Below are 17,091 nucleotides of genomic sequence, written 5' to 3'. Positions count from 1 at the left end.
TTGACGATATGGCCCTGTATCGTCAATGGTCACATCAATATTAGATTAAGGAATTAATCGTCTTCTGTAGTATTTCTGTACATCAGCTAAATGTAGATTTGTATGTTAGACATTGAGGGAAATTAAGATTCTCAGATCTTTTACAAAAAAACGCTGCTTATCAACTAACGGTCGATAACCTTATCAAAACGTATCAATTAACTATTAATGCAATAATCGATAATTCACATCCCTATTCTGAATCCATTCAGAATAGTTTAGCACAAAAAAAACAACACTAATTGGGCTAAAAACAGCCAAATGATGACGGCTATGGTCCAACAACACTTTTTAACACCGTGTGTGTGTGTGTGTGTGTGTGTGTGTGTGTGTGTGTGTGTGTGTGTGTGTGTGTGTGTGTGTGTGTGTGTGTGTGTGTGTGTGTGTGTGTGTGTGTGTGTGTGTGTGTGTGTGTGTGTGTCTCTCAGGCTCCACGTTCCGTTCAGAGAGTCTAAACTCACACTGTACCTTCAGAGCTACCTGAGTGGGCGTGGCCACGCCTCCATGATCGTTAACATCAACCAATCGGCATCCGTGTTCGACGAGACGCTCAACGTGCTCCGCTTCTCTGCTCTGGCCCAGAAGGTACACACACGCACACACACACAAACATAAACGCATGCACACACACACACACACACACACACACACACGCACATGAACGAACGCACGCATGCACACAGTATAGTTGGCAGTCAGTCAGTCAGTGGGGTAGGGTGTGTTCTGATTGGGTGAGACAGGTCGGTCAGTCAGTGTGGGAGGAGCTTCCGCGTGCGTCACAGAGAGAATGTTCTGGTCTGACAAGTCCTGGAATTGGCCAGTAGTTAGTAGTACTAGTACATTAGTACTAGTACAGTAGTACTAGTTAACCAGTAGTTAGTAGTACTCTCCATTGGCATCCGTCAGTCTCGAGAGACTGGAGTCGCGCTCTGGATAGGGGTTCTTCTGGATAGGGGTTCTTCTGGATAGGGGTTCTTCTCAGTCTGTGAATAGTTCCTTCCCAGTCTGTGAATAGTTCCTTCCCAGTCTGTGAATAGTTCCTCCCCAGTCTATGAATAGTTCCTTCCTCCCCAGTCTGTGAATAGTTCCTCCCCAGTCTATGAATAGTTCCTTCCTTCCCAGTCTATGAATAGTTCCTTCCTCCCCAGTCTGTGAATAGTTCCTTCCTTCCCAGTCTATGAATAGTTCCTTCCTTCCCAGTCTATGAATAGTTCCTTCCTCCCCAGTCTATGAATAGTTCCTTCCTTCCCAGTCTGTGAATAGTTCCTTCCTTCCCAGTCTGTGAATAGTTCCTTCCCAGTCTGTGAATAGTTCCTCCCCAGTCTATGAATAGTTCCTTCCTCCCCAGTCTGTGAATAGTTCCTCCCCAGTCTATGAATAGTTCCTTCCTTCCCAGTCTATGAATAGTTCCTTCCTCCCCAGTCTGTGAATAGTTTCTTCCTTCCCAGTCTATGAATAGTTCCTTCCTTCCCAGTCTATGAATAGTTCCTTCCTCCCCAGTCTGTGAATAGTTCCTTCCTTCCCAGTCTGTGAATAGTTCCTTCCTTCCCAGTCTATGAATAGTTCCTTCCTTCCCAGTCTATGAATAGTTCCTTCCTCCCCAGTCTGTGAATAGTTCCTTCCTCCCCAGTCTGTGAATAGTTCCTCCCCAGTCTATGAATAGTTCCTTCCTTCCCAGTCTGTGAATAGTTCCTTCCTTCCCAGTCTGTGAATAGTTCCTTCCTTCCCAGTCTGTGAATAGTTCCTTCCTCCCCAGTCTATGAATAGTTCCTTCCTTCCCAGTCTGTGAATAGTTCCTTCCTTCCCAGTCTATGAATAGTTCCTTCCTTCCCAGTCTGTGAATAGTTCCTTCCCAGTCTATGAATAGTTCCTTCCTTCCCAGTCTATGAATAGTTCCTTCCTTCCCAGTCTGTGAATAGTTCCTTCCTTCCCAGTCTATGAATAGTTCCTTCCTTCCCAGTCTGTGAATAGTTCCTTCCTCCCCAGTCTGTGAATAGTTCCTTCCCAGTCTGTGAATAGTTCCTTCCTTCCCAGTCTGTGAATAGTTCCTTCCCAGTCTGTGAATAGTTCCTTCCTCCCCAGTCTGTGAATAGTTCCTTCCTCCCCAGTCTGTGAATAGTTCCTTCCCAGTCTGTGAATAGTTCCTTCCTTCCCAGTCTGTGAATAGTTCCTTCCCAGTCTGTGAATAGTTCCTTCCCAGTCTGTGAATAGTTCCTTCCTTCCCAGTCTATGAATAGTTCCTTCCTTCCCAGTCTGTGAATAGTTCCTTCCCAGTCTGTGAATAGTTCCTTCCTTCCCAGTCTATGAATAGTTCCTTCCTTCCCAGTCTGTGAATAGTTCCTTCCCAGTCTATGAATAGTTCCTTCCTTCCCAGTCTGTGAATAGTTCCTTCCTTCCCAGTCTATGAATAGTTCCTTCCTTCCCAGTCTGTGAATAGTTCCTTCCCAGTCTGTGAATAGTTCCTTCCTTCCCAGTCTGTGAATAGTTCCTTCCTTCCCAGTCTATGAATAGTTCCTTCCTTCCCAGTCTATGAATAGTTCCTTCCTTCCCAGTCTGTGAATAGTTCCTTCCTTCCCATTCTATGAATAGTTCCTTCCTCCCCAGTCTGTGAATAGTTCCTTCCTTCCCAGTCTGTGAATAGTTCCTTCCTTCCCAGTCTATGAATAGTTCCTTCCTCCCCAGTCTGTGAATAGTTCCTTCCTTCCCAGTCTGTGAATAGTTCCTTCCTTCCCAGTCTATGAATAGTTCCTTCCTCCCCAGTCTGTGAATAGTTCCTTCCTCCCCAGTCTGTGAATAGTTCCTACCCAGTCTGTGAATAGTTCCCTTCCTTCCCAGTCTATGAATAGTTCCTTCCTTCCCAGTCTATGAATAGTTCCTTACTCGTGTGTGTCTTACTCGTGTGTGTGTGTGTGTCTCTCAGGCTCCGGAAGGAGGAGTGAAATCACCTCATGCGCTTTAGAGCAAGTGGATTGGAGGAGAAATCTGGTGACATCTCTATTAATATATACTCTAAGCCTTAGAGTATATATTAATAGAGACGTCACCAGAGTTAGACTTAGAGTCTAAGGTTTCAACCCTCAACCACTACACTCTCCAGTTGGATGGTCAGCAGTGATTGGCCAAGTCACTGCCCCGCTCCTCCAGGCTTCCAGCTGTTGTCCTTTCTCTATGCCAGAGCAAACAGGAGGCATGGAGCCTCGTTGTGTGTTCTTGGGGGGACTGCAGGCCCTGAGAGGTCTCTAGGACTGTGGTTTGTGTTCTTGGGGGACTGCAGGCCCTTAGAGGTCTCTAGGACTGTGGTTTGTGTTCTTGGGGGACTGCAGGCCCTTAGAGGTCTCTAGGACTGTGGTTTGTGTTCTTGGGGGACTGCAGGCCCTTAGAGGTCTCTAGGACTGTGGTTTGTGTGTTCTTGAGGGACTGCAGGCCCTGAGAAGTCTCTAGGACTGTGGTTTGTGTGTTCTTGGGGGACTGCAGGCCCTTAGAGGTCTCTAGGACTGTGGTTTGTGTTCTTGGGGGACTGCAGGCCCGTAGAGGTCTCTAGGACTGTGGTTTGTGTTCTTGGGGGACTGCAGGCCCTTAGAGGTCTCTAGGACTGTGGTGTCTGTTCTTGGGGGGACTGCAGGCCCTTAGAGGTCTCTAGGACTGTGGTTTGTGTTCTTGGGGGACTGCAGGCCCTTAGAGGTCTCTACGACTGTGGTTTGTGTTCTTGGGGGACTGCAGGCCCTTAGAGGTCTCTAGGACTGTGGTTTGTGTTCTTGGGGGACTGCAGGCCCTTAGAGGTCTCTAGGACTGTGGTTTGTGTTCTTGAGGGACTGCAAGCCCTTAGAGGTCTCTAGGACTGTGGTGTCTGTTCTTGGGGGACTGCAGGCCCTTAGAGGTCTCTAGGACTGTGGTTTGTGTTCTTGGGGGACTGCAGGCCCTTAGAGGTCTCTAGGACTGTGGTGTCTGTTCTTGGGGGGACTGCAGGCCCTGAGAAGTCTCTAGGACTGTGGTTTGCTTCCTGCCTAGTAGGGTCCTAAATGTTACATTACTGTAATCCGTTATTTGAGTACTTAATTAACCATAACTCCGCCCCCGTCCAGGTGGTGGTGCTGGCGAGCAGAGCTCTTCCCGTGGTGCTCCCCGACCCGGTGGACCACGCCCCCAGGAAGAGGAGGAGCTCCGGGATTGGCTGGGAGAGCAGCCTGGAGGACGTGCAGGTAAGAGGCGTGGCCTTCATTCAACCAATCGGGTGCCGGCCCGGGTCCGGGGTCTTCAGCTCTGAGACCAGGCTCTGGTCTGAGACAAGGCTCAGGCTCTGGTCTCAGACCAGAGCCTGGTCTGAGACCAGAGCCTGGTTCCACCCCCCCACGGGGAGTGTTCCACCCCCCCACGGGGAGTGTTCCACCCCCCCACGGGGAGTGTTCCACCCCCCCCACGGGGAGTGTTCCACCCCCCCACGGGGAGTGTTCCACCCCCCACGGGGAGTGTTCCACACCCCACGGGGAGTGTTCCACCCCCCCACGGGGAGTGTTCCACCCCCCCCACGGGGAGTGTTCCACCCCCCACGGGGAGTGTTCCACCCCCCCACGGGGAGTGTTCCACCCCCCACAGGGAGTGTTCCACCCCCCACGGGGAGTGTTCCACCCCCCACGGGGAGTGTTCCACCCCCCCCACAGGGAGTGTTCCACCCCCCACGGGGAGTGTTCCACCCCCCACAGGGAGTGTTCCACACCCCCACGGGGAGTGTTCCACCCCCCACGGGGAGTGTTCCACCCCCCCACGGGGAGTGTTCCACCCCCCACGGGGAGTGTTCCACCCCCCACGGGGAGTGTTCCACACCCCCACGGGGAGTGTTCCACCCCCCCACGGGTGTGGAACACTCCCCTTGGGGGTGTGGAACAGACGTACAGACAGACGTACAGACAGACGTACAGACAGACCTACATACACACATGTACAAATAAACGATGACCTCTGACCTCTCTCTACAGGAGGATGATGATGGTGAGAGTGAGGAAGAGCAGACCCTGGGAAGCACCTTCCATGATGAAGATGATGATGATGGTGATGATGACGTCACCGCCAACAAGCATCCACACAGGGTCAGTCTGTCGTTGTTTTGATCCAGTGTTCCTCACACATGTTCACCCATTCTGGACGGGAACCCGTTTTGGTGTTTTAACTAAGCATTATGTTATACTTTAGATATTGAAAAATAGATAAAGTCTCAGAAGACTTTATTTTTGATTTCGACGTCAGGCCTAACGTCAGGGTTAAATAAACGTCTTAATTTATAGATTATTATAAGTCTGTAACTGCATCGAAAAGATCAAATTTTAGATAAGATAAGGTCTTTATTTTGTCGCTGTATGAAATACAATGCAACTTTGTTTAGTGCATCCAAACAGCAGTAGAAAGGACAAGGAAAGAAACACTGTTTAGTGCATCCAAACAGCAGTAGAAAGGACAAGGAAACACTGTTTAGTGCATCCAAACAGCAGTAGAAAGGACAAGGAAAGAAACACTGTTTAGTGCATCCAAACAGCAGTAGAAAGGACAAGGAAACACTGTTTAGTGCATCCAAACAGCAGTAGAAAGGACAAGGAAACACTGTTTAGTGCATCCAAACAGCAGTAGAAAGGACAAGGAAACACTGTTTAGTGCATCCAAACAGCAGTAGAAAGGACAAGGAAACACTGTTTAGTGCATCCAAACAGCAGTAGAAAGGACAAGGAAACACTGTTTAGTGCATCCAAACAGCAGTAGAAAGGACAAAGAAACACTGTTTAGTGCATCCAAACAGCAGTAGAAAGGACAAGGAAACACTGTTTAGTGCATCCAAACAGCAGTAGAAAGGACAAGGAAACACTGTTTAGTGCATCCAAACAGCAGTAGAAAGGACAAGGAAACACTGTTTAGTGCATCCAAACAGCAGTAGAAAGGACAAGGAAACACTGTTTAGTGCATCCAAACAGCAGTAGAAAGGACAAGGAAACACTGTTTAGTGCATCCAAACAGCAGTAGAAAGGACAAGGAAAGAAACACTGTTTAGTGCATCCAAACAGCAGTAGAAAGGACAAGGAAACACTGTTTAGTGCATCCAAACAGCAGTAGAAAGGACAAGGACAGAAACACTGTTTAGTGCATCCAAACAGCAGTAGAAAGGACAAGGAAACACTGTTTAGTGCATCCAAACAGCAGTAGAAAGGACAAGGAAACACTGTTTAGTGCATCCAAACAGCAGTAGAAAGGACAAAGAAACACTGTTTAGTGCATCCAAACAGCAGTGGAAAGGACAAGGAAACACTGTTTAGTGCATCCAAACAGCAGTAGAAAGGACAAGGAAAGAAACACTGTTTAGTGCATCCAAACAGCAGTAGAAAGGACAAGGAAACACTGTTTAGTGCATCCAAACAGCAGTAGAAAGGACAAGGAAACACTGTTTAGTGCATCCAAACAGCAGTAGAAAGGACAAGGACAGAAACACTGTTTAGTGCATCCAAACAGCAGTAGAAAGGACAAGGAAACACTGTTTAGTGCATCCAAACAGCAGTAGAAAGGACAAGGAAACACTGTTTAGTGCATCCAAACAGCAGTAGAAAGGACAAGGAAAGAAACACTGTTTAGTGCATCCAAACAGCAGTAGAAAGGACAAGGAAACACTGTTTAGTGCATCCAAACAGCAGTAGAAAGGACAAGGACAGAAACACTGTTTAGTGCATCCAAACAGCAGTAGAAAGGACAAGGAAACACTGTTTAGTGCATCCAAACAGCAGTAGAAAGGACAAAGAAACACTGTTTAGTGCATCCAAACAGCAGTAGAAAGGACAAGGAAAGAAACACTGTTTAGTGCATCCAAACAGCAGTAGAAAGGACAAAGAAACACTGTTTAGTGCATCCAAACAGCAGTAGAAAGGACAAGGAAACACTGTTTAGTGCATCCAAACAGCAGTAGAAAGGACAAGGAAACACTGTTTAGTGCATCCAAACAGCAGTAGAAAGGACAAGGAAACACTGTTTAGTGCATCCAAACAGCAGTAGAAAGGACAAGGAAACACTGTTTAGTGCATCCAAACAGCAGTAGAAAGGACAAGAAAACACTGTTTAGTGCATCCAAACAGCAGTAGAAAGGACAAAGAAACACTGTTTAGTGCATCCAAACAGCAGTAGAAAGGACAAAGAAACACTGTTTAGTGCATCCAAACAGCAGTAGAAAGGACAAGGAAACACTGTTTAGTGCATCCAAACAGCAGTAGAAAGGACAAGGAAAGAAACACTGTTTAGTGCATCCAAACAGCAGTAGAAAGGACAAATAAACACTGTTTAGTGCATCCAAACAGCAGTAGAAAGGACAAAGGAAACACTGTTTAGTGCATCCAAACAGCAGTAGAAAGGACAAGGAAACACTGTTTAGTGCATCCAAACAGCAGTAGAAAGGACAAGGAAAGAAACACTGTTTAGTGCATCCAAACAGCAGTAGAAAGGACAAGGAAAGAAACACTGTTTAGTGCATCCAAACAGCAGTAGAAAGGACAAGGAAACACTGTTTAGTGCATCCAAACAGCAGTAGAAAGGACAAGGAAACACTGTTTAGTGCATCCAAACAGCAGTAGAAAGGACAAGGAAACACTGTTTAGTGCATCCAAACAGCAGTAGAAAGGACAAGGACAGAAACACTGTTTAGTTCATCCAAACAGCAGTAGAAAGGACAAGGAAACACTGTTTAGTGCATCCAAACAGCAGTAGAAAGGACAAGGAAACACTGTTTAGTGCATCCAAACAGCAGTAGAAAGGACAAAGGAAACACTGTTTAGTGCATCCAAACAGCAGTAGAAAGGACAAAGGAAACACTGTTTAGTGCATCCAAACAGCAGTAGAAAGGATGAGGAAACACTGTTTAGTGCATCCAAACAGCAGTAGAAAGGACAAGGAAACACTGTTTAGTGCATCCAAACAGCAGTAGAAAGGACAAGGAAACACTGTTTAGTGCATCCAAACAGCAGTAGAAAGGACAAAGGAAACACTGTTTAGTGCATCCAAACAGCAGTAGAAAGGACAAGGAAAGAAACACTGTTTAGTGCATCCAAACAGCAGTAGAAAGGACAAAGAAACACTGTTTAGTGCATCCAAACAGCAGTAGAAAGGACAAGGAAACACTGTTTAGTGCATCCAAACAGCAGTAGAAAGGACAAGGAAACACTGTTTAGTGCATCCAAACAGCAGTAGAAAGGACAAGGAAAGAAACACTGTTTAGTGCATCCAAACAGCAGTAGAAAGGACAAGGAAAGAAACACTGTTTAGTGCATCCAAACAGCAGTAGAAAGGACAAAGAAACACTGTTTAGTGCATCCAAACAGCAGTAGAAAGGACAAGGAAACACTGTTTAGTGCATCCAAACAGCAGTAGAAAGGACAAGGAAACACTGTTTAGTGCATCCAAACAGCAGTAGAAAGGACAAGGAAAGAAACACTGTTTAGTGCATCCAAACAGCAGTAGAAAGGACAAGGAAAGAAACACTGTTTAGTGCATCCAAACAGCAGTAGAAAGGACAAGGAAACACTGTTTAGTGCATCCAAACAGCAGTAGAAAGGACAAGGACAGAAACACTGTTTAGTGCATCCAAACAGCAGTAGAAAGGACAAGGAAACACTGTTTAGTGCATCCAAACAGCAGTAGAAAGGACAAAGAAACACTGTTTAGTGCATCCAAACAGCAGTAGAAAGGACAAGGAAAGAAACACTGTTTAGTGCATCCAAACAGCAGTAGAAAGGACAAAGAAACACTGTTTAGTGCATCCAAACAGCAGTAGAAAGGACAAGGAAACACTGTTTAGTGCATCCAAACAGCAGTAGAAAGGACAAGGAAACACTGTTTAGTGCATCCAAACAGCAGTAGAAAGGACAAGGAAACACTGTTTAGTGCATCCAAACAGCAGTAGAAAGGACAAGGAAACACTGTTTAGTGCATCCAAACAGCAGTAGAAAGGACAAGGACAGAAACACTGTTTAGTGCATCCAAACAGCAGTAGAAAGGACAAGGAAACACTGTTTAGTGCATCCAAACAGCAGTAGAAAGGACAAAGAAACACTGTTTAGTGCATCCAAACAGCAGTAGAAAGGACAAAGAAACACTGTTTAGTGCATCCAAACAGCAGTAGAAAGGACAAGGAAACACTGTTTAGTGCATCCAAACAGCAGTAGAAAGGACAAGGAAAGAAACACTGTTTAGTGCATCCAAACAGCAGTAGAAAGGACAAATAAACACTGTTTAGTGCATCCAAACAGCAGTAGAAAGGACAAAGGAAACACTGTTTAGTGCATCCAAACAGCAGTAGAAAGGACAAGGAAACACTGTTTAGTGCATCCAAACAGCAGTAGAAAGGACAAGGAAAGAAACACTGTTTAGTGCATCCAAACAGCAGTAGAAAGGACAAGGAAAGAAACACTGTTTAGTGCATCCAAACAGCAGTAGAAAGGACAAGGAAACACTGTTTAGTGCATCCAAACAGCAGTAGAAAGGACAAAGAAACACTGTTTAGTGCATCCAAACAGCAGTAGAAAGGACAAGGAAACACTGTTTAGTGCATCCAAACAGCAGTAGAAAGGACAAGGAAACACTGTTTAGTGCATCCAAACAGCAGTAGAAAGGACAAGGAAACACTGTTTAGTGCATCCAAACAGCAGTAGAAAGGACAAGGACAGAAACACTGTTTAGTTCATCCAAACAGCAGTAGAAAGGACAAGGAAACACTGTTTAGTGCATCCAAACAGCAGTAGAAAGGACAAGGAAACACTGTTTAGTGCATCCAAACAGCAGTAGAAAGGACAAAGGAAACACTGTTTAGTGCATCCAAACAGCAGTAGAAAGGACAAAGGAAACACTGTTTAGTGCATCCAAACAGCAGTAGAAAGGACGAGGAAACACTGTTTAGTGCATCCAAACAGCAGTAGAAAGGACAAGGAAACACTGTTTAGTGCATCCAAACAGCAGTAGAAAGGACAAGGAAACACTGTTTAGTGCATCCAAACAGCAGTAGAAAGGACAAAGGAAACACTGTTTAGTGCATCCAAACAGCAGTAGAAAGGACAAGGAAAGAAACACTGTTTAGTGCATCCAAACAGCAGTAGAAAGGACAAAGAAACACTGTTTAGTGCATCCAAACAGCAGTAGAAAGGACAAGGAAACACTGTTTAGTGCATCCAAACAGCAGTAGAAAGGACAAGGAAACACTGTTTAGTGCATCCAAACAGCAGTAGAAAGGACAAGGAAAGAAACACTGTTTAGTGCATCCAAACAGCAGTAGAAAGGACAAGGAAAGAAACACTGTTTAGTGCATCCAAACAGCAGTAGAAAGGACAAAGAAACACTGTTTAGTGCATCCAAACAGCAGTAGAAAGGACAAGGAAACACTGTTTAGTGCATCCAAACAGCAGTAGAAAGGACAAGGAAACACTGTTTAGTGCATCCAAACAGCAGTAGAAAGGACAAGGAAAGAAACACTGTTTAGTGCATCCAAACAGCAGTAGAAAGGACAAGGAAAGAAACACTGTTTAGTGCATCCAAACAGCAGTAGAAAGGACAAGGAAACACCGTTTAGTGCATCCAAACAGCAGTAGAAAGGACAAGGAAACACTGTTTAGTGCATCCAAACAGCAGTAGAATTGACAAGGAAACACTGTTTAGTGCATCCAAACAGCAGTAGAAAGGACAAGGACAGAAACACTGTTTAGTGCATCCAAACAGCAGTAGAAAGGACAAGGAAACACTGTTTAGTGCATCCAAACAGCAGTAGAAAGGACAAAGGAAACACTGTTTAGTGCATCCAAACAGCAGTAGAAAGGACAAGGACAGAAACACTGTTTAGTGCATCCAAACAGCAGTAGAAAGGACAAGGACAGAAACACTGTTTAGTGCATCCAAACAGCAGTAGAAAGGACAAGGAAACACTGTTTAGTGCATCCAAACAGCAGTAGAAAGGACAAAGGAAACACTGTTTAGTGCATCCAAACAGCAGTAGAAAGGACAAGGAAACACTGTTTAGTGCATCCAAACAGCAGTAGAAAGGACAAAGGAAACACTGTTTAGTGCATCCAAACAGCAGTAGAAAGGACAAGGAAACACTGTTTAGTGCATCCAAACAGCAGTAGAAAGGACAAGGAAAGAAACACTGTTTAGTGCATCCAAACAGCAGTAGAAAGGACAAGGAAAGAAACACTGTTTAGTGCATCCAAACAGCAGTAGAAAGGACAAGGAAACACTGTTTAGTGCATCCAAACAGCAGTAGAAAGGACAAGGACAGAAACACTGTTTAGTGCATCCAAACAGCAGTAGAAAGGACAAGGAAACACTGTTTAGTGCATCCAAACAGCAGTAGAAAGGACAAAGAAACACTGTTTAGTGCATCCAAACAGCAGTAGAAAGGACAAGGAAAGAAACACTGTTTAGTGCATCCAAACAGCAGTAGAAAGGACAAAGAAACACTGTTTAGTGCATCCAAACAGCAGTAGAAAGGACAAGGAAACACTGTTTAGTGCATCCAAACAGCAGTAGAAAGGACAAGGAAACACTGTTTAGTGCATCCAAACAGCAGTAGAAAGGACAAGGAAACACTGTTTAGTGCATCCAAACAGCAGTAGAAAGGACAAGGAAACACTGTTTAGTGCATCCAAACAGCAGTAGAAAGGACAAGGACAGAAACACTGTTTAGTGCATCCAAACAGCAGTAGAAAGGACAAGGAAACACTGTTTAGTGCATCCAAACAGCAGTAGAAAGGACAAAGAAACACTGTTTAGTGCATCCAAACAGCAGTAGAAAGGACAAAGAAACACTGTTTAGTGCATCCAAACAGCAGTAGAAAGGACAAGGAAACACTGTTTAGTGCATCCAAACAGCAGTAGAAAGGACAAGGAAAGAAACACTGTTTAGTGCATCCAAACAGCAGTAGAAAGGACAAATAAACACTGTTTAGTGCATCCAAACAGCAGTAGAAAGGACAAAGGAAACACTGTTTAGTGCATCCAAACAGCAGTAGAAAGGACAAGGAAACACTGTTTAGTGCATCCAAACAGCAGTAGAAAGGACAAGGAAAGAAACACTGTTTAGTGCATCCAAACAGCAGTAGAAAGGACAAGGAAAGAAACACTGTTTAGTGCATCCAAACAGCAGTAGAAAGGACAAGGAAACACTGTTTAGTGCATCCAAACAGCAGTAGAAAGGACAAAGAAACACTGTTTAGTGCATCCAAACAGCAGTAGAAAGGACAAGGAAACACTGTTTAGTGCATCCAAACAGCAGTAGAAAGGACAAGGAAACACTGTTTAGTGCATCCAAACAGCAGTAGAAAGGACAAGGAAACACTGTTTAGTGCATCCAAACAGCAGTAGAAAGGACAAGGACAGAAACACTGTTTAGTTCATCCAAACAGCAGTAGAAAGGACAAGGAAACACTGTTTAGTGCATCCAAACAGCAGTAGAAAGGACAAGGAAACACTGTTTAGTGCATCCAAACAGCAGTAGAAAGGACAAAGGAAACACTGTTTAGTGCATCCAAACAGCAGTAGAAAGGACAAAGGAAACACTGTTTAGTGCATCCAAACAGCAGTAGAAAGGACGAGGAAACACTGTTTAGTGCATCCAAACAGCAGTAGAAAGGACAAGGAAACACTGTTTAGTGCATCCAAACAGCAGTAGAAAGGACAAGGAAACACTGTTTAGTGCATCCAAACAGCAGTAGAAAGGACAAAGGAAACACTGTTTAGTGCATCCAAACAGCAGTAGAAAGGACAAGGAAAGAAACACTGTTTAGTGCATCCAAACAGCAGTAGAAAGGACAAAGAAACACTGTTTAGTGCATCCAAACAGCAGTAGAAAGGACAAGGAAACACTGTTTAGTGCATCCAAACAGCAGTAGAAAGGACAAGGAAACACTGTTTAGTGCATCCAAACAGCAGTAGAAAGGACAAGGAAAGAAACACTGTTTAGTGCATCCAAACAGCAGTAGAAAGGACAAGGAAAGAAACACTGTTTAGTGCATCCAAACAGCAGTAGAAAGGACAAAGAAACACTGTTTAGTGCATCCAAACAGCAGTAGAAAGGACAAGGAAACACTGTTTAGTGCATCCAAACAGCAGTAGAAAGGACAAGGAAACACTGTTTAGTGCATCCAAACAGCAGTAGAAAGGACAAGGAAAGAAACACTGTTTAGTGCATCCAAACAGCAGTAGAAAGGACAAGGAAAGAAACACTGTTTAGTGCATCCAAACAGCAGTAGAAAGGACAAGGAAACACCGTTTAGTGCATCCAAACAGCAGTAGAAAGGACAAGGAAACACTGTTTAGTGCATCCAAACAGCAGTAGAATTGACAAGGAAACACTGTTTAGTGCATCCAAACAGCAGTAGAAAGGACAAGGACAGAAACACTGTTTAGTGCATCCAAACAGCAGTAGAAAGGACAAGGAAACACTGTTTAGTGCATCCAAACAGCAGTAGAAAGGACAAAGGAAACACTGTTTAGTGCATCCAAACAGCAGTAGAAAGGACAAGGACAGAAACACTGTTTAGTGCATCCAAACAGCAGTAGAAAGGACAAGGACAGAAACACTGTTTAGTGCATCCAAACAGCAGTAGAAAGGACAAGGAAACACTGTTTAGTGCATCCAAACAGCAGTAGAAAGGACAAAGGAAACACTGTTTAGTGCATCCAAACAGCAGTAGAAAGGACAAGGAAACACTGTTTAGTGCATCCAAACAGCAGTAGAAAGGACAAGGACAGAAACACTGTTTAGTGCATCCAAACAGCAGTAGAAAGGACAAGGAAACACTGTTTAGTGCATCCAAACAGCAGTAGAAAGGACAAATAAACACTGTTTAGTGCATCCAAACAGCAGTAGAAAGGACAAGGACAGAAACACTGTTTAGTGCATCCAAACAGCAGTAGAAAGGACAAAGAAACACTGTTTAGTGCATCCAAACAGCAGTAGAAAGGACAAGGAAACACTGTTTAGTGCATCCAAACAGCAGTAGAAAGGACAAAGGAAACACTGTTTAGTGCATCCAAACAGCAGTAGAAAGGACAAGGAAACACTGTTTAGTGCATCCAAACAGCAGTAGAAAGGACAAAGGAAACACTGTTTAGTGCATCCAAACAGCAGTAGAAAGGACAAGGACAGAAACACTGATGAACTGTTAGTCCGTCAAAGTCCAGTCATTTTAGGTCGCCTTCACACCAGAAAGCTTTACTGCGATTAATCCAGTCCAGTCCATGTGTATATTACAGGAAACTCCCGTTAAACTTTCCAACAAACTCCGGTAAACTCCAGAATTGTACCATCACACCTGTATATTTAACCCATTTTGACCTGACATCAGATTCTAAAAATGTCTTCTACATCCTGACAAATTTCTGAAAAAGCTATGTTTCTATGTCAGTCGTTCTTCGATTTTTCAAAAATAGCAGACCTACAAGCTCGTAGCGCGCCACTCGGTGGCGCACTATGAGCTTGTAGATCTGCTATTTTTCATTAGCTAAAGCATAACATAATGCTAACACCAAAATGGGTTAACTGTATTGGAATCCTAATGCGCATCAAAGAACAGCATTCTAAAACGGGGGTTTCGCTTCTCTTCCAATCGCACTCTATTTGGATGTTGGGTGTGAACATTGTGTGCATTGGGTCCTCCACAGAGCCAGGGGGCGCTGCTGGCTCGTCTCCAGGAGGAAGTGCATAAGGAGAGAGGAGACAAGCTGCAGTTTGAGGCTCACATCAGACAGGAAGTGGCCAAAGAGTTCACCGAGTTGATCGACCAGATGCAGCGAGACTTTAAGTACGTTTAATAAATAATATATATATAATATATACTATAATACTATTATACACTTTATAATATACTATAATACTAATATTATATACTTTATAATGTATAATATACTATAATACTAATATTATACACTTTATAATTTATATAATATACTATAATACTAATATTATACACTTTATAATATATAATGTGTGTGTGTGTGTGTGTGTGTGTGTGTGTGTGTGTGTGTGTGTGTGTGTGTGTGTGTGTGTGTGTGTGTGTGTGTGTGTGTGTGTGTGTGTGTGTGTGTGTGTGTGTGTGTGTGTGTGTGTGTGTGTGTGTGCGCATCCAGTGAGCGTCTGCTCCAGGAGAGAGACATGTTGGAGGACAGAGCAGAAGGAAGAATGCAGATCTTCAAGAACCTCGTCCACAACCTGAACAGATCTGTAAGACCATCTAACCCAACTCCGCGTCATCGTACCAAAACCTAACGTTCTCATGGAAGACAGTTGACTGGCCCTTAAATAGGCTACCCGCTGCTATAGGCCTATTGTTATATATCATTGACCTAAATGGTGTTATATCATTCTCAACAATGATAGTATGATTTTAAATTGAAGGGCGACTGTGGCTCAGGAGGTAGAGCAGGTCGTCCAATGATCCCTGGGTCGGCGGTTCAAATCCCGGCTCCTCCTCCTGTCCACATGTCGAAGTGTCCTTGGGCAAGACACTGAACCCTACATTGCCTCCAATGTGAGTCGGTCGGTGTAAGCTCGCCACCATTGGTGTGTGAATGTGGGAAGTGAGGACGCTGGCGTCGACTGTTCGTCGCTTCACCTCCCAATGTATGAATGAATGAACCATTGTAAAGCACTTTGAGCACTTGGAAAAGCGCTATAAAAATGCAATTCATTATTTAAAAAAAAAAAAGAGTTAGGCTCATGTCTTTTTCATAAATTACTTTGGACATGTGGAAAACTTAGTTAAACATGCAGAGTGACACATTAGGCATTAGGCCACTACTTTACCTGGATGACATCATCTTATCGTTTTGACATGAAATAATAATCCTGTAGCGTCACCGTGTAGCGCTTGGTTTCATTAGCGCGATCGTGACAAATGCTGCTGCCCGCAGAGCACACATGAACGGTAAAGATACCAAGGATTGGACAGTGCTACGCAACATGGAAGTAAGACTGACTCCAAGGATTGGACAGTGCTACGCAACATGGAAGTAACACTGACTCCAAGGATTGGACAGTGTAGCCATGGCCGCGGTGTGAATGACATGTCTGTCTGTCTCTCAGGACTCTGTCTCACTGCCGTCGGTCTCCCTGAAGCGTCCCCTGGATGTCCAGACGGACCAGGATGGACAACCTCCTCTAAAAAAGGGCAACGACAACGAGGAGCCGTCTGAAGGTACCATGAGGACCACCTCCCAGGACCAGGACCAGACCACCTCCCAGGACCAGGACCAGACCACCTCTCAGGACCAGGACCAGGCCAGAGGACACCAGGTAAACATTAGACCAGGCCAGAGGACACCGGGGCGACTGTGGCTCAGGAGGTAGAGCAGGTCGTCCAATGATCCATGGGTCGGCGGTTCGAAACCCGGCTCCTCCTGTCTACATGTCGAAGTGTCCTTGGGCAAGACACTGAACCCCAAATTGCTCCCGATGTGCTGGTTGGTGCCTTGCATGGTTTCCGCCGCAACCGGTGTATGAATGTGTATGTGAATGGGTGAATGTAAAGCGCCTTGGATAAAGGCGCTATATAAATGCACCATTTACCATTTACACTGCGCATTTTGACCTCTTAAACCCTCTAGACCAGCGGTTCCCAACCTATTTATACTGACGAACCACCTCAGAAAATATTTTGCTCTCCAAGTACCACCATAATAACTGATGTTAAAATACAGCAGCGTAGACCTGCCCTTTGTGTTCCATTCCTATAATAACTGATGTTAAAATACAGCAGCGTAGACCTGCCCTTTGTGTTCCATTCCTATAATAACTGATGTTAAAATACAGCAGCATAGACCTGCCCTTTGTGTTCCATTCCTATAATAACTGATGTTAAAATACAGCAGCGTAGACCTGCCCTTTGTGTTCCATTCCTATAATAACTGATGTTAAAATACAGCAGCATAGACCTGCCCTTTGTGTTCCATTCCTATAATAACTGATGTTAAAATACAGCAGCATAGACCTGCCATTTGTGCTCCGTTCCTATAATAACTGATGTTAAAATACAGCAGCGTAGACCTGCC

At 44.5% G+C, this 17,091-nt stretch overlaps 1 protein-coding gene across 1 annotated transcript in view; it reads left to right on the top strand.

Annotated features, from left to right (window-relative positions):
• The window catches only part of LOC306918038 (kinesin-like protein KIF20B), a gene marked incomplete at its 3' end in the record, with an annotated part of 55,439 nt that extends 39,103 nt beyond the window's left edge, over positions 1 to 16,336 (top strand). Inside the window, exons 12-17 of the mRNA XM_079530933.1 lie at positions 468 to 624; positions 4,122 to 4,238; positions 5,013 to 5,123; positions 14,707 to 14,846; positions 15,172 to 15,265; positions 16,127 to 16,336. Coding sequence (XP_079387059.1) covers positions 468 to 624; positions 4,122 to 4,238; positions 5,013 to 5,123; positions 14,707 to 14,846; positions 15,172 to 15,265; positions 16,127 to 16,336 — 829 coding nt within the window. The remainder of the gene's footprint in view (positions 1 to 467; positions 625 to 4,121; positions 4,239 to 5,012; positions 5,124 to 14,706; positions 14,847 to 15,171; positions 15,266 to 16,126) is intronic.
• Between the last annotated feature and the right edge of the window lie 755 nt (positions 16,337 to 17,091).

The sequence above is a fragment of the Electrona antarctica genome, assembly GCF_951216825.1.
Source record: "Electrona antarctica genome assembly, contig: scaffold_182, whole genome shotgun sequence".
Taxonomy (NCBI): domain Eukaryota; kingdom Metazoa; phylum Chordata; class Actinopteri; order Myctophiformes; family Myctophidae; genus Electrona; species Electrona antarctica.
The sequence above is the reverse complement of the archived record's forward strand: the minus strand, read 5'-3'. Positions and strand labels throughout refer to the sequence as shown.